We start from the raw sequence: 16,381 nt of genomic DNA, 5'->3' as shown, positions 1-16,381 counted from the left end.
GGTTTCTCCCTTTAAACAGGACAGAAATGGATTTAATATGTCCCTTCATAGGATTCCCAAATCAGAAAGACCCAATTAAAACTGTTAGGGATGCAAAAAACTCCAATTAGTGAGATTCTGTTTCACAGAGACATGGCTTTGCAATTCTGAAACTGCTTTCTGAGCATTCTAGGGTTTGCAATTAAGTCCATATATTGTGGATAATGGGAATTAGGAGTTACAAATTTGGAAAAGGAGAAAAAATAGAATAAACACTGTGTAGTGTAGAATTGGAACTGGGACGTATGGCTAGAGACACACATACACACACATATATATTCATACATAGATGCATATGTGCACACACACATATACACACTCATCTACATACATTCACAAACATACATATACTCATACTGATTCTTTCAACTATAACAATCTCAGTCTTAAGATTCATATAATTAACCCTGAAGAAATGGAATTTCACAATTTTTAAAATCTAAATTTAAAAGAAATTGGCTACACAACCTACTGTGTAGAAAGGTGTCATTACAGGAATAACTATCAGGACAAAAGGCTTTTAAATGGAGCAGCAAGGCTATCTTTAAATAGCAAAGAATTTATGTATGCAGCAGTTATAAAAACAGAAAAAATACAGTATTAATCCCAGTGGCAAATATTCAAATGTGCCCAGCTCAGATCATTTTACTAGTACGATAAACACATTATCTTTCATAAAAGTTGAAAAGATACAAATGCTACTTAGCATTTCACAATGTAACTTATAAAAACCACCGTACCTTACAGTAAAATCATAGGAGCAAGAGGCCAGAACGGAAGCATGAAACGGTGAAAACTACAAAAACAAACAAAACTTTCGGTGAAAACTACAAAAACAAAACAAAACTTTCTCAAGTTAGCTGTCATTATAACTTGCTGCTTCATAAGGTTATTCCCACAAGCATTACAATAAATTAAAGTTTAGTCAAGACTGTCACTTAAAATTCTGCTTTCCCAAACCTTCCATGCCTTAATTCAAGGCAAAAATCTTCTAGTCTTTTAAGTATCATCTGCAGGAAAAACATTTACTTTTATATTCTCCAAAGAAAAATCATTCTTTAAGCTTTTTAGCACTTATTTAGAATAAAATATTCCCAAAGGGTGGCTATTCTGGAAAAATTAAACACATTTCATAATGCCTATCCAAAAATAACTCCTACAAATATAAGGGATTTAAGTATGTGATAGTACAAATATATAATTATATAATTTACCAATGTTACAAATACATATTATGATTGCTATTGGCACAAGTATCAAATAATCATTTAAATGTTAAATAAAAACATCTTTAAAAGAATTTTTATGTTATTCATACATCACAGCTAATGAAAAGGATAACAAGTACAAAAACTGCAAATTTAAAGAGGAATATCTTTTAGACAAATAATCAACATACTTTAACAGGCTTCCCACTGTAATTATATTTCTTCAGTTTTTTTCTCTCCAGTATTTTAATGGTTATATATATAAATAAAACTACTTTCAAATATACTTTATAGTTTACAAAACACTTTCAGAATACGGAGTTTCATTCTCAAAAGCTTTGTGAAGTAAATACTGAAAGTATTTCCCAACTACCAAAACCTGTGTACCATTAAAACAACATGGCGCTGCATCTCATATGTTGGGTTGCTGCCAATAAAAATTAAAATATTAATTTAACTAAAATTTAGAATTTTTAAAATAGGAATAACCCAATTATTTAAAAGATCAATAAAGTACTTCTTTACCCATAATGTAATAAAACAAAAAATGAAATTGGGAGATGTCACTTAATAAGATGTTTTCCGCAGTGACTTAGCAAAACCTACCAATAAAAGCTGGGAAACTAACATAAGCCACCTTATAACCAGGCAAATTTCTTGGGAGTAGCAGAAAAAAATTATCTTTATCTCATCCTCTGCTGTTTGCAGAGTGGAAAATTTTCTATACCCCAAATGTTTGTGAATATCCATACGTATTACCCTGTTAGAGAAAGGAATTAGCCACCTCTCTATAAACTTCAACAAAAATACCAAAAAGTAAATTACCTAGTTAAAAACACATGAAAAGGAATAGTAGAATGGAAATGACAGAATAAAAATACATTTGGAATTAAACTTAAGCACTGATTGGCTACATTGTCCCAATTTATTCAGTAATTATTCAAGTATTTTAACTAATTTTAGCTTTCATTTTTTATCATCATTAATTGGCTAACAAAAATATGCACAAAAAGAATCAATATTCCCAACCTCTAAACACCTTTTATATACGCTTCATTGATAATGTTTCTGTTTATGCTCTATCCATAGAAAGATGAACACTTACTTTTACTCTCCTAATAGCGTACGTGTGACCCAGAAGTTCGAATACTGGTTGCCGTATGTTCCGCAGGTCCCAGCCCCTCAAACTACAATCAACTGCCCCCGTCACCAGCAAATTCTGCAAAATGATTCACAAAAAGGTGAGCAGTGCACACGTCAGAACAAGGTGTAGTCTCAAAAGCACGGAGTCTCCATTCTACCTTTAGTAGTATCAATAAGGACACAAGGGGTTAAAAATCATGCCTGACAAATGAGCCCACCTTTCTCTTCAGTGTATTCTGAGGCTTCACCAGGTGTTAAAGGGCAAGAGGCCTGCTAACTTAGGAATATGGGGGAAGGGCAAAGGGTACAAATTAGGTTATGTTTTTCTAAATCTAATTCAATCATTGTGCCCCACTCTCATGAGCCATGTCTTAACATAATATCTAATCATAACTGAGACCTTGGGTAAAAAGTGGTGATTCTTCTGTCTAGTCAGGTTTTACCAATCCTTCCATCTAGAGTCCTCGGTGAACTCACAGTTCCTGGGTGAATTGGGCCACATGCTGGCTCCAAAGTCAGCCCCATCCCATGTCAACCAAAGCAGCAATTCATTGTCTGAATGTGCTGGGTTCCAGTGTAAGCTCATTTGAGGAAAAAATTTCAATGATTTAAAGCAAAAAAAAAAAAAAAAAAAAAAATTAACAACTCTCAACTGTGTATCAGCACCTTTTTTTAGAATTCCCCAAAGTATAACATATAGTCCACAATTCATTTTCCTATATGGGAAACTCATTTATGATGACAGAAATTTGAACTGCAGTTATCAGCACTGAAATTTTTATTTAGATCAAGTATTATTATTGAACGTGTACTCTATGTACTTTTAATCTATTTTATTTCTTTTTAAAGAACTCTGCCAATACAATGCCTCTTAACTTTAATAAATTTAAAACTGAGAAAAAACAGGCGTATGTTTTCTCCATCTGTCACAGTCAACAGACCACTTTAGGACATAAACAGTGTATCAATTCATGTTTAATCCACTTCTGTTCTGAATTCGTATGCTCATGTGGTTAACGGAAGCTTTGCAAAAAGGCACAAACGGACACTGTTATTGAAGCATCAAGTTTGGTCAGGCTTATATGGGAAGATGAAACAAAATTTAAAAACTGATGGACTTCCAAACTAAAAATCAAGTTAAAAACAGTTCAGCAGCCTAACCAGCAAAGCGAACAAGAAATAATAGCAGATGATACAAATTGGTGGGGTTAAGAGCAATAAAGGAAAACAAATTACATAAATTGTAAAGCAGTTTCCCAAACATGCAAGTAAGGCTGCACTGCTGAACTTTGAGAATTTCTATTTCTTATCGTGCCTGTTTTATGTGCACTTAAATCCAATTAATGCTAATGTGGGTCGCTCACAGTCATCAATTACAAATGAAGAGGGACTGCCTTTAACCTAATGGTCCATAAACACCATCAAAGTCCACACAAACAAGGATAAAATAGAATCTAAAGCATTTCAACATTAGGAAGGGCTCAGCAGCTCAGGACAGATCCAGACAGGGTACCTCATTGTATTTACACCAGTCACAACTCAAAATTTCTGCCTGATGTGCTGGAACCACAATTCTGACTCCTGTTGACTTCACATCCCAGATTCTCAGCGTCTGATCACCTGATGAAAGATAAAGACTTGATCACTTTCCATCACACCACTTGGATGCACAGTGACATTGTACTCATGATGATAAATTGAGGAAAAATACACTGTTTTACTGTTAGGATACTGCTGTCTTCCTCTCTCTCTCTCTCTCTCTCTCTCTCTCTCTCTCTCACACACACACACACACACACACACACACACACACACACACGGTTTTTAACTATTATAATGCATACGAACTACTAAAAGTGATGAACTACAAAAAGTAATGCGCCATGACAATGTTTTTAGATCTACTCTAAGCAGGAAATCTGAATTTCACACTGACACAAACACAGTGGCAACTAAGAGTGCATTTCTCTTTAGGATAGGAAAAGGGCCTGAAAATCCTCAGCTTCCAGTAAATAACCCTGTAGCACCCTATACCAGCACAATCTATAAAAACAAAATGCTAACAGTTTTACTGTTAAATGTGGTTAGTCTACCAAAATAGAGAAATTTTAAACTTAGCTTTTATGTTTACTACATTTTAATGGGCCAGGCGGAGGTATATTTTTCTCCTTGGAAAAAAACAAGTTGAAAGAATTTAAGGATTATATTTTGCATTTTTACAAAAATGGTCTACATTGCTTAGTTCCACAAAGTTACCCCTGATTAAATGTTTTATATACTGTTTGCCTTCAATTTTTATAAACTATTAGGAAACAACAAAATGACCAGATGAACAAAACTCAGGATCTATATATCTATATCAACGGTAAATTATAAACAATAACTGATGCAAAGAAAAAGCTGGTAAGGCCTGATGAAAGAACACAGTCTATGGTGTGATGGCAGTCAGGTCTTGAATTCCATTAGAAGTTGTGCGACCCGGAACAAGCTATATAGTATCTCAGACCGATTCTTCATTTCCAAAAAAGAAACAGAATGCCTACATGTAGGGCTGTACAAGAATTTAGTGTAATAAAGTGCCTGTAAAGCACTTAGCATGATCTCCAGCACATAGCAGATATTTTAATATATGGTATACAATAATGCTAAAATTTTAAATTGTCTTTTACTTATATATGTTTTCCTACATTCCCAATTCTAAATCATATGTCATGTATCTAAATATAGCAATTTTAGGCAATGAGTTTTTTTTCTGATTTCTTTGGAAGTTGTTTAAGAAATGTAAGAATTGCATTGTTGGTGGTAATGAAAGGTGGAGATTAACAATGGGGGCTCTGGAGTTCTAGGGCTTAATTCTAATCCAGCTCAGTCATTTGCTCCCTGCTGATGTTTAAAAAAAAAAATTCAATGTTTATTTATTTTTGAGAGCGACAAAGCACAAGCAGGGGAGGGACAGAGAGAGAGACACAGTATCCGAAACAGGCTCCAGGCTCTGAGCTGTCAGCAGAGTTGAACTCCTGAACCTCAAGGTCATGACCTGAGCGGAAGTCATCAGACACTTAACCCACTGAACCACCCAGGCGCCCCTCCCTGCTGACGTTTAATCAAATTACTTAACTTCCCTGATTCTCATTTTCCTTACCTGTGATAAAATATTTACTTTATAAAGTTTAAATGAGATAATGTTTTTAAAAATAAAATCAGAAAATATACCCATGATTAGAAGTCATTCCCACCCCTATTTATAACAACATGAATAACAGCGAATATTTATTGAGTGTTTACTATACACCTGGTGGTGGTCTAAACATTTTATATGCCTTAACTTTTTAAAAACATAACAAGTGAGATAGAAATTTTGATAATATAAAAAGTAATTTTTGTAGTAATTTACAAATGGGGAAACTGAAGCTCATGGAAGTGAAATAATGACCGCAAGAGAGCAAGCAATGGAACCAGGACTGGACCAAGAGCCTAGGCGGGCAGGCTCCCCAGCCTGTGTGCACCACACCCACCCTGCACTGCTTCCTAATGCTACTGGAGGGGAACTGCCATATGGCCAATATTGGCTGAATCTTGAAGAATTATTCTTTTAACTTCTATGCTTTTCCAATAAATTGGAGAAAAAACATTTAATCTCACACACACACACACACACACACACACACACACACACACACCATTCTACCATATTTGCCCCACGGTTATTTTAGAAATAAAGTAGTAACACAAATAAAGGTTGAAACCTCTATTGTAGTTTCAATCCCATTCCTCATCGTCCTTGCTCAGAGGTCATCACGATCATGAATTTGGCATCCCTTCAGTCTGTGTTTTTGTAATACTTCCACTATATTTTTATGGATCCACATATATGTATCATTGCTTTGTGTGTGGGATTTGCAGTTTTTTATTTAAAAATACCATCTTCAGGGGCGCCTGGGTGGCTCAGTTGGTTGGGTGTCCGACTCTTGATTTCAGCTCAGGTCATGATCTCATGGTCATAAGATTGAGCCCCGCGTCAGGCTCTGCACTGGGTGTTGAGCCTGCTTGAGATTCTCTTTCTGTCTCTCCTCCTCCCTCTCCCTTCCCCCCCTACCCGCCCCCCCATGTGTTCATGCATGCTCTTTCTCTCAAAAAATTTTTTTCAAATAAATAAAAATAAAATACCATCTTCATACTCTTTTCAAATTTGAGTATAGTTGCCATATTAGTTTCAGGTGTACAACATAGTGATTCAATATCTCTATATGGTATGCTGTGCTCACCACAGTATAGCTACCAACCTGTCACCACACAATGCCGCTATAATACCATTGACTGTATTCCCCGTGCTGTACCTTTTATTTCCATGACTCATTCATTCCGTAACGGGAAGACTGCATGTCCCACTCCCCTTCACCCATTTTGCCCATCACCCATCCCTCTTCCCATCCTCTTACTTTTCTTTTTTTTTAATGTTTACTTATTTTTGAGAGAGACAGAGACAGAATGTGAGTGGGTTAGGGGCAGAGAGAGCAGGAGACACAGAATCTCAAGCAGGCTCCAGGCTCTGAGCCATCAGCACAGAGCCCGATGTGGGGCTTGAACTCACGAGCTGTGAGATCATGACCAGAGCTGAAGTCGGATGCCCAACCGACTGAACCACCCAAGCACCCCTTTCTTCTTACTTTAAAAAAGATTGAAAAACACTCTGATAAAAGAAAGGAACTTACATTTTTGGATCTAGGTAAATATGACGGGGATGAGAAGGAATGATGAGTTTGAAAGTACCAAATGGAAACTGTTCAGAATCGATATAGACTAGAGCTTCAAATATCTTCAGGAGCCCTAGTCATAGTCAATGTCTAGCCACCAGTCAGTAGAATTTGTAAATTCTAAATACCTTTGGTAAAATGATCTTTAGGCTCTCCCTAGCCTTCTGAGTATAAAGCAAGGTGGCGTGGGTATCTAGTGTTTGGACTTCCTAGCAATACACTTCTTATAGCACAAGCATCCTTTTCTCACCATGTGACTCCAGAAAGACCTATGGCTCAACACAGCTGACCACCCAGGGACAGGTCCAAGCAAGGCCAGTCATAGTATCTTATTCCCTGTCCTGACCACAGCTGACAGGTGAAAGGTAGGTACTTGGGGAAAAATGGCAGTCCCTCTCTTAGGATTCATAGATAATTAAATTGGGGAGCTGCTGACGGCCACATGTCTCACTGTTTGGGGAAAGCCAGCGTGCAGAATGAAGTTAACAAGCAGAGAAAAGTCCAGATTAAAGACAGAAAATGTGTACTGGGACTGTTCAAGCATCCCTTCCGTTTCTGGGGTTGCCTTTCAATAAATTCTACAAAGACCTAAGAGAGTTCAAGTTCTAACACCTGTAGGCAAAGGAGACCCCTTACCATCATGGAGGGAGTAAATGGAATCCCCTAAAGCTTCAGTCTTGAAAAAGCCTAGCCCCAGAGAAGAACATCTGGTTGAGCACAAGGCTTCCACTAAAACATAGGAAATACCTAAATGATGTACAGAAGCTTTCAAAAATTTATATTTAATATCAGGTCTGAAACTCTAAAGTCCACTACAGCTACAACTAAAGCACTGTTGAAAGTTGAATGTGCTGTGTTCATCCTAATAATTACATTTTATGGGTCAGTGAATGGTTTAGAGTACCAAAGCCTTACAGTGACTGTGGACTAGGCCATCAAGAGGTAACTTATTCTAGCAACATTATAGATGAGTCTCACAAAACATAATGTTGAATGAAAGAAACCTGAGGAGTAGTATAAGAAGAGGTGAAATGAATCTATGCTATTAGAAGGCAGGACAGTGTTCATCCTGGAATGGGGTAGGGGAGCCTCTCAGAATGTTCTGTTTCTTGATCTGGCTGCTGGTACACAGATGGGCTCACTGTGAAAATTCTTTTCATTGTACACTTAAGATCATGCGCTGCTCCATGAGTGTATTATACTCCACTAAAAGATTTAACAAAACAACAAAAAAGACTGGGTGGGTGGCTACTCCCAATTACTCTGGGACAGTATTTTGGTTCCTCACTACCATATGCAAGCAACATTCACGCACACACAAAAAAAGCCACGGTCTAGGGTGTCCCTTCTTGCAGCTAACTCAAAGGACACAAAAAGATGGAAACCGTTCTGAAGGAGCTAAGAATTCCACTTACTTACTTCATCCTCCTTTGTTTTCCAGGTAGGAGAGACAGCTTCTGGCCAGATGGTACCATGACTCACTCAACCCTTAGCCACCAGGATATCTGTATCTATATCGTTTTGTTTTGTTTTGTTTTGTTTTAATTGCATTTTCCAGACAACTGGCCTTTCATTGCCAGCCAGACGTTTCCCAGGGCCCTGTGATAGTGCCATGGACCCACCTGAATTACCAGCTTCTCTTATCAGTTGCAGACCCACCACTGGCAGCAGAACCAGTGAGTTTAAGTGCACAGTATGGAGTAGGAAATGCTGGCTATGGCTACGTCTAATTTCAAACTGCATCAGGTAAGAGGAAGTTGAGTAAGGAGAATGAGCGTAAATGCTGAATCTGACACTGCGAAGAACGGAGCAGCAAAAAGTGCATACTGGGCCCAAATAACTGAATTGAATTGAAATGCCAGATGCTTATCAGATGTGACAGGACTTTTTTCTAAGAGTAGAATGAGGGTGGGTTTTTTTCTTTTATTTTTATTTGTATTTTTTTAACTACTGGACCCCTTCATTCAGGCATGACTATCACTTATGCAATTATATGGAGTCTGTAATAGCAATAACTTAGCTTTCGTGGTTCAAAAGAAAGTTTACTTCATGTTAATGTTCTTTATGTAAAGACGTAAATATTCTTCCCTTCTATCTCATATCATGAACTAGACAGAATGCAATGTCTTTAGAGAACTCTGCTTTGGAAGGGAAATCTAGATCTCAATCTCTAAAAACTCTCCTCTTTGGCCTGTGTTAACTTAGCCAATGATAACAAATTTAGTTCTAGATTTGCAAATGCCATTTAACTTTGAAGGTGACTAAATTCTTAGAATGATCTAAATGCTATATTCTTATATATTATCCTAAAATATAAACTGCTATGAGCAGTTGAGTGGCATAATTAATCATATGTGTGCCACAGGATTAGACATAAAATACATCTTGACGACCTATCATATAAGCTTCTACTATTTGCGATATTTGTAAAAACAAAGATTTTGCAACTTTGGGCTCCACCACCATGAAATTTACATTTGAGGGTTTTTTTGGTGCAAAGACTATACCATGTTTTACAACAAGCTCCTGTCTGTAAGCAAGAAGACAAAGTAAGAAAATTGATGAAGACTCAACTATCACTAACAAAACTGAGAAGAAAAAAAAAAAAGCTAAGCCGTTCTCAAACTACAGAAACCACTTCCTCTCTGAATTCAGCACTGAAACCATTCTGTGGGTTTTAAAAAAAGAGATGAGGGGCGCCTGGGTGGCTCAGTCGGTTAACCGTCCGACTTCGGCTCAGGTCACGATCTCGCGGTCCGTGAGTTCGAGCCCCGCGTCGGGCTCTGGGCTGACAGCTCAGAGCCTGGAGCCTGTTTCAGATTCTGTGTCTCCCTCTCTCTCTGACCCTCCCCCGTTCATGTTCTGTCTCTCCCTGTCTCAAAAATAAATAAACATTAAAAAAGAAAAAAAATAAATAAAAAGAGATGAACATTAAAAGCAACATGAAATTCCCATTACACCAACAGAAACAAACCATTAATCTGGCATCTCAAACAAAGCTGTACCATAGACTAGAACAGTGCTTTCCAGATGAGGCTGATCACTAGATTCAGCTGGGGCGATTAAAAAATATGCCTCCCAGGGTCGCATGGGTGGCTCAGTCAGTCAAGCGTCCAACTTTGGCTCAGGTCATGATCTCATGGTCCATGAGTTCGAGCCCTACATCGGGCTCTGTGCTGAGGGCTCAGAGCCTGGAGCCTGCTTCGGATTCTGTGTCTCCCTCTCTCTCTCTGACCCTCCCCCGTTCATGCTCTGTCTCAAAAATAAATAAACACTAAAAAAATTCTTTTAATAAAAATAAAAAAAAAAAAATATGCCTCCCAGAGGTACTTTGTTCAGTAGGACTAAGATGGAGCTCAGAATTTTGTTTCTTTTTAAAGCCTCCCCGATAATTCTGATGGTTAACCAGGTTTCGGCATCACCGGCCTAGTATGTTATTACACAGCCATGCATTCTAGAGTCGACCTGGAGCAAGCTCTTCAGATAAGCACCGGTAATTCTCATGGCGCATACACATTCCATGGCCATTCCAATGCTCCTCAAATATGCTCTTTTCTCGCCACCTCCTGTTCCTCTGCTTTCCAGCTCTCATCTCTGGACTCTTGGTTGTTCACAGGTAACAGCGTGAACACTATTTCCTCAGGGAAGCTTCCCTGACCAGTCAACTTTGACAAGCTCAAGAATCCTTAGCTGTGTTTCCACAGAATTCTGAGCACACATGTTGGTAATAGAAGGCAGCATGTATAGAGCCCTTACTCTGTGCCAGGTACTGTTCTTAGCCTTTTACACACATTCACTCACTTAATGCTCCTCAAAACTCCATGATGTAGGTATTATTATCACCCTTATTTTCGAAATGAGGAATGAAGAGAGACAGGAGTTAAGCAGCATGACTAAAGTCAGGTAATAGTGGTAAAGAAGAATTTTGTCTCAGGCATCCCACCTCTAGTCCATGTTGGTAACCACTATACTTACTGTGTTACCTCTTCAAAGAACTTCGCACTCCTTAACATTGTCCATTGCTAGTTTTTGTTTCTTAGCATCTCTCTTTTCCACTGGATTGTGGCTCTAAGAAGACAGGAACCCTGTCTTGTTTTCTTCCTCAATGTATCTTCAGTGCCTTTCAATGTATCTTTTAGAAAACAGTGAACATTCACTTAATATCTGATGGACTCACTGTCAATGTCCCTCTCAATAATCAAAATTAACCTTAGATATGTTTTTAGACTTCTAATAATTTCATTACTCCCATATCTTTTTTTAAATTTTTTTTAATGTTTATTGATTTTTGAGACAGAGAGAGACAGAGCATGAACAGGGGTGGGTCAGAGAGAGAGACGGAGACACAGAATATGAAATAGGCTCCAGGCTCTGAGCTGTCAGTACACAGCCTGATGCGGGGCTCGAACCCATGAACTGCGAGATCATGACCTGAGCCGAAGTCGGACGCTTAACCGACTGAGCCACCCAGGCACCCTTCATTACTCCCATATCTTACATAATAGTAATAAAAGCTATTTTAGTGTTTGCCTGTATAAGGGACTCAGCTATGTAAAAGAATACACATGCCCTATAGGAAACATATGAAAACAAGTCAAGTAAAGAAAATATGCAAAGAAATTCATCTACCTCCTAATACACTGTGCATAGGTTGGTAAACACATTGTCTCATCTCACATGAAAGAGCAAAGGCACAGTGAGAGCTTCAGAGCTTGCCCCAACTTTTACTGTACCATAAACCCTCTTCTTAAGAGAGTGGAAGAAAAACTATAAATTTTTTCAACCTTATTAAATAGGTTACTATTTGAAAATCATTATGAAGGAATATTTCAGGAAAATGGCAAATGCTTAACAAACCTTCCAATGGGTTTCTAAAACCATAAAACTGGCAGAAAAATGCCTTTACTTTATCCAATTTTTTAAAAAAGAAGCCTATTTTATAGCTCATATGTCCAGTGCTTGATTTTCATGAAATCCCTTCTGATTTATTTTAAGTGTTGGATGTGCATACAATTTAGTGAGTATCGGCCTCCTAGAATGTATGCAGCCACTTCAACCTAATCACTGTTCACTCTTTCCATTCTTGCTGTATGTACTTTGAGTACCACTCTCTCTCTCATTTCTCATTCCCAATTGCAGGAGCTAAGCTGGGCCCAAGCCAGTCAACATATTACACTCCCCCACCCCCCCCCCCCCCCCCCCCCCCCCCCCCCCCCCCACGCCCGCCTCTCCTAGGCACAGTGATTAGTTTAGAAACATTCACATGGACCATCAGATGAGAGAAAATGAAACTTCCTAGATGTCTAAGAAGGAGACTCATGATTTTTCCTACTGGACAGAAACCAGAAATAATACAGGGTTCAGAACTGCTGCCATCTTCCTTTCACATGATGCCTGATACAACTCAACTCAAGAGAGCACAGAACAAGAGATGGCAAGAACATCCACTAAGGCCTACATCCAGCCATGTGTATAAAGCCAGATGGGATTCTGGACATTTCAACTATGTGAGCAAATAAATTAGCTTCTTACTTAAGGGGGTTTGGTTCAGAATTTCTTTGACTTTCAACCAAAGAAGTCCTGGCTGATATGAACACTGCTTACATTTATTTCTAATATAACACACGAAGGCAATGTCTTTAAACAGATAATCTTTTTTCCATTAAACCAAATGGACTTTGTGATGACAAAACACTGTTTTATGTATTACCTATCTACGATGTGCAGATAGTTAAGTTTTGTGGTTATATTGGTAACTGTCTATACACAATTAGTCTTTTTCTTCTATTCAGTCTCATACACTGAATATTCTATATGCAACATCTAGAGTTAATATTATGTATACCATGCCGTACAAAAGGCCATTGTAGAAGGAAGAGGTGTGTGTGATTCAGCCCAAATAAAAGGCTAATATCCACAATTTTACCTGACACTTAAATAAATTCAGTTATATTAGTTCAAGATTTTGTCACCATCATATTTTGTCACGGTCATAAAAAAAGCAATGATTAAAAACAAAGACAATTTTAGAACCTTAATAATAGTATACATTAACAAAATTACATACAATAGTAAGGTAAAGGAATTTTTTCAAAAATATATCAGTTGGAGGAGTTTTACTTACTAATACTTTTTCTAACATGTGAAACTCTACTCATTATTAATTCCAGTTTATTATGAATGCTGCCAATTAGAGCTCCCAGTAGACATGTCTTCACTGCTTCACTAGAAAGGAAGTATGTTCCAGTTCATTTTGAAGACAGATCTATTTTACATCACTCATTTCATCCAAGGTTTGAAATGAATCCTTTGAAACTATAGGACATAAGGCCAAAGGGCATCCCTATTCAAAGAAAATAATGCTAATGTCAATCTAATTCACATCCTTAAAGAATTTTAATTGAACTCTGCATTAGGGCTTTTCACCAATAGTAATATTATAACCATTATGCTGAACTATGGTCATCTTCAGACTTGATTAACCATCAGCATGAAACTCATTAGCATTTACACTAAATTAAAAGCATAAAGATGACTAACTCCAGATATACAGACAGGCTAATGGGTTAGTTAACTCAAACAAGCATATCAATATTGCTATCACTTACTTAATACACACTCAACCTTATAGTTAGCTGCACCACAGAAAAATTTTAAAAATCGAAGAAGGAATTCAGGTTTGGAAAAGGAAATGTGCCAATGAAAAATATATTACTGGCCCCATCCCAAAAGACTTGGTATCTTGGAAAAGATTTAACTCAGATATGGACAAAACACTATGACTCAGACAACCTAGAAATTTTTTAAATAATAGTAATAACTTTATAAGTATGCTGTTCTTTATTCTAGAAAACAATGCCGTTAACTTTAATCATTGCACATTTTTTGACTTAACCTCAATACACAGAATTTACTATTATTTGCTATTATCTTAGGATCTAAGAAATTGCTTAATCTAATGGACATATTTGTCTATATACAATTTACCTGAAGATTTTCAGTTCCAAGTGTCTTTAACCTAACAATATTTTAGAATTCAGGGACATTTGTTAAGTTTTTAGAATAAAAGAAAAGAAAAGAAATAAAAGAAAAGGATTTCTGTGACATTATATTTACTATGGAAACCACTCAACGTAATTCAACAACTCAGGGCATTGATATAGTTTATTAGCAAGAAATTATCCTACTAATTGCCTATTTGGAGATGCTGGATAATTAAATGAGGAGACAATATTGGACACATTTTATATCTTCCCCTAGCTATTTTCTTCTCTCTTCCCCTAAACAACCAGACTGCACAAAAGAGCTTCCATTTATTTATTTCCCCGCAAGACTCTATACAAAGTGTGAGCAAAAATTATCTGTGAAGGACCCAGCAGTAAATATTTTAGGTTTCAAGGGCCATTCCATTTCTGCCATAGCTACTCAACTCTGCCACTACAGCACAAGAGCAGCTATAGACATACAATCTATGTCTGGGAGCCTAAGTGGCTCAGTCGGTTGGGGGTCCCACTTCGGCTCAGGTCATGATCTCAGTTTGTGGCTTCTACCCCCACATCGGGCTTTCTGGTGACAGCTCAGAGCCTGGAGCTTGCTCCAGATTCTGTGTCTCCTTCTCTCTCTCTGCCCCTCCCCTGCTCCTACTCTGTCTCTCTCTCTATCTCTCAAAAATAAACAAACATTAAAAAAAGAAAGACATACAATCTGTAAAAGAATGGACATAGCTGTGTTCCAATAAAACTTTATTTATGAAACCTGTCAGTGGGTCCTTTTGATCTGAGGGCAGTAGTTTGTCAACCTAGGCTCTAGTCTAAGTTTTCTTCTATTTAGCCTTTCCTGGGTGCTCTGACATACCGCAATGGCTTTAGTTACCGTTTATGAGCCAATGACACAATTTATTCACAAGGCTAGACTTCTCAGCTCCAAAGTCAACCCCCATCATTTCAACCCCATGTGTCCCATCAGCTCGATGTGCTCTAAAACAAACTCAAGATCTTTTCTTTCAAACGTATTTCTTACCTCAGTTATGACATTAACCACCCACTACTTTATCCTTTGCAGGAATCTAGGAGTTACTCTTTACTTATCCTTCTCTCTTCCCCTCTTCTACATCTTATACAACCATCTCTAAATACCACTCCAGTCAGCCCAATTCCTTCCAGCCCTTCTGCCACCATTATTATCCTTGCCTTCATCTCTCTCTCAATTTTCCTGCATTCACACCTGCTCATCTCCCAACTATTCTCTACACATGACCAGAATGAGTTTTTGAAAATGCAAGCCTAATCAAATCACTTGCTGAAACCTCTTCAGTACCTTTCCCATGTCCATAGGATAAAATCTAAAATCTTGAATCTTGATCTGGGTGCCTATCTGCTGCCCAACCTCATTTTTACTACCCTTTCCTCTTAAGCGATGGTCTCCCTGGCCTTCTTTCAGTATCTCAAATGCACCAAGTTCTTACTTGTGGACATCTTATTCTCTCTGCCTGGAATGCTCTTTCTTTGCCTGCCAAGGCCTCCCACTTTTCACTGAGCCAACTCCTTATTCATCCTAAATGAAAGCCAGAAGCTTATCAGGCAAAAAATTGATAGCTTTGACTACCAAGAAATTCAAATGCATATACAGTAAAAAATATATATACAAAGAAAATAGGGGTGCCTGAGTGGCTCAGGTCATGATCCCAGGGTCATGGGATCGAGCCCCATGTCAGGCTCTGCACTGAGCATAGAGCCTGCTTGAGATTTTCTCTCTCTCCCTCTTCCCCTCCCCTGCTCTCTCTCTCTAAAATTATATATAAAAAAATCATCCAAATAAAATAAAATGTTTAAAAACAAAAAAAAGTTGGGAAAATACATGTAAGATACAGAAGACTAATTCCTAAATATAAAAAAAGAGCTCATGCATCAATACAGAAAAGCAACAACATCTCTCAGTAGAAAAATGGGCCCAAAACATGAACCTGCAGTTCACAAAAGAAAAACTCTGGTGGTCAACTGACATATAAAGAATATTCACTATCCCTCATAACCAAATATGCAAATCAAAACAAAAATTAGGTATCATTGTTCACTCATCAAATTGGAAAACATTTAAAAAACTAAGGTGCATTTATTTATCATTTCAAGGTCCAAATGTTAAAGTAACTATTACCTTAACATTATCAGATTCTCACTATCACCTAGACTGGGAAAGTTGTTGTTATTGTTTCAATTAATCTATAAGGTGTTGCTGCTC

The 16,381-nt window shown here is 37.6% G+C and overlaps 1 protein-coding gene across 1 annotated transcript in view; it reads right to left on the bottom strand.

Annotated features, from left to right (window-relative positions):
- PEX7 (peroxisomal biogenesis factor 7) overlaps nucleotides 1-16,381 on the bottom strand; it is a 77,056-nt gene that overhangs the window by 43,039 nt on the left and 17,636 nt on the right. The window contains exons 6-8 of the mRNA XM_049654430.1: nucleotides 3,904-4,010; nucleotides 2,353-2,466; nucleotides 780-835 (exon numbers count right to left, since the gene is read on the bottom strand). Of these exons, the coding sequence (XP_049510387.1) occupies nucleotides 780-835; nucleotides 2,353-2,466; nucleotides 3,904-4,010 (277 nt within the window). The remainder of the gene's footprint in view (nucleotides 1-779; nucleotides 836-2,352; nucleotides 2,467-3,903; nucleotides 4,011-16,381) is intronic.

Source organism: Panthera uncia, assembly GCF_023721935.1.
Source record: "Panthera uncia isolate 11264 chromosome B2 unlocalized genomic scaffold, Puncia_PCG_1.0 HiC_scaffold_24, whole genome shotgun sequence".
Lineage (NCBI taxonomy): Eukaryota > Metazoa > Chordata > Mammalia > Carnivora > Felidae > Panthera > Panthera uncia.
The sequence above is the reverse complement of the archived record's forward strand: the minus strand, read 5'-3'. Positions and strand labels throughout refer to the sequence as shown.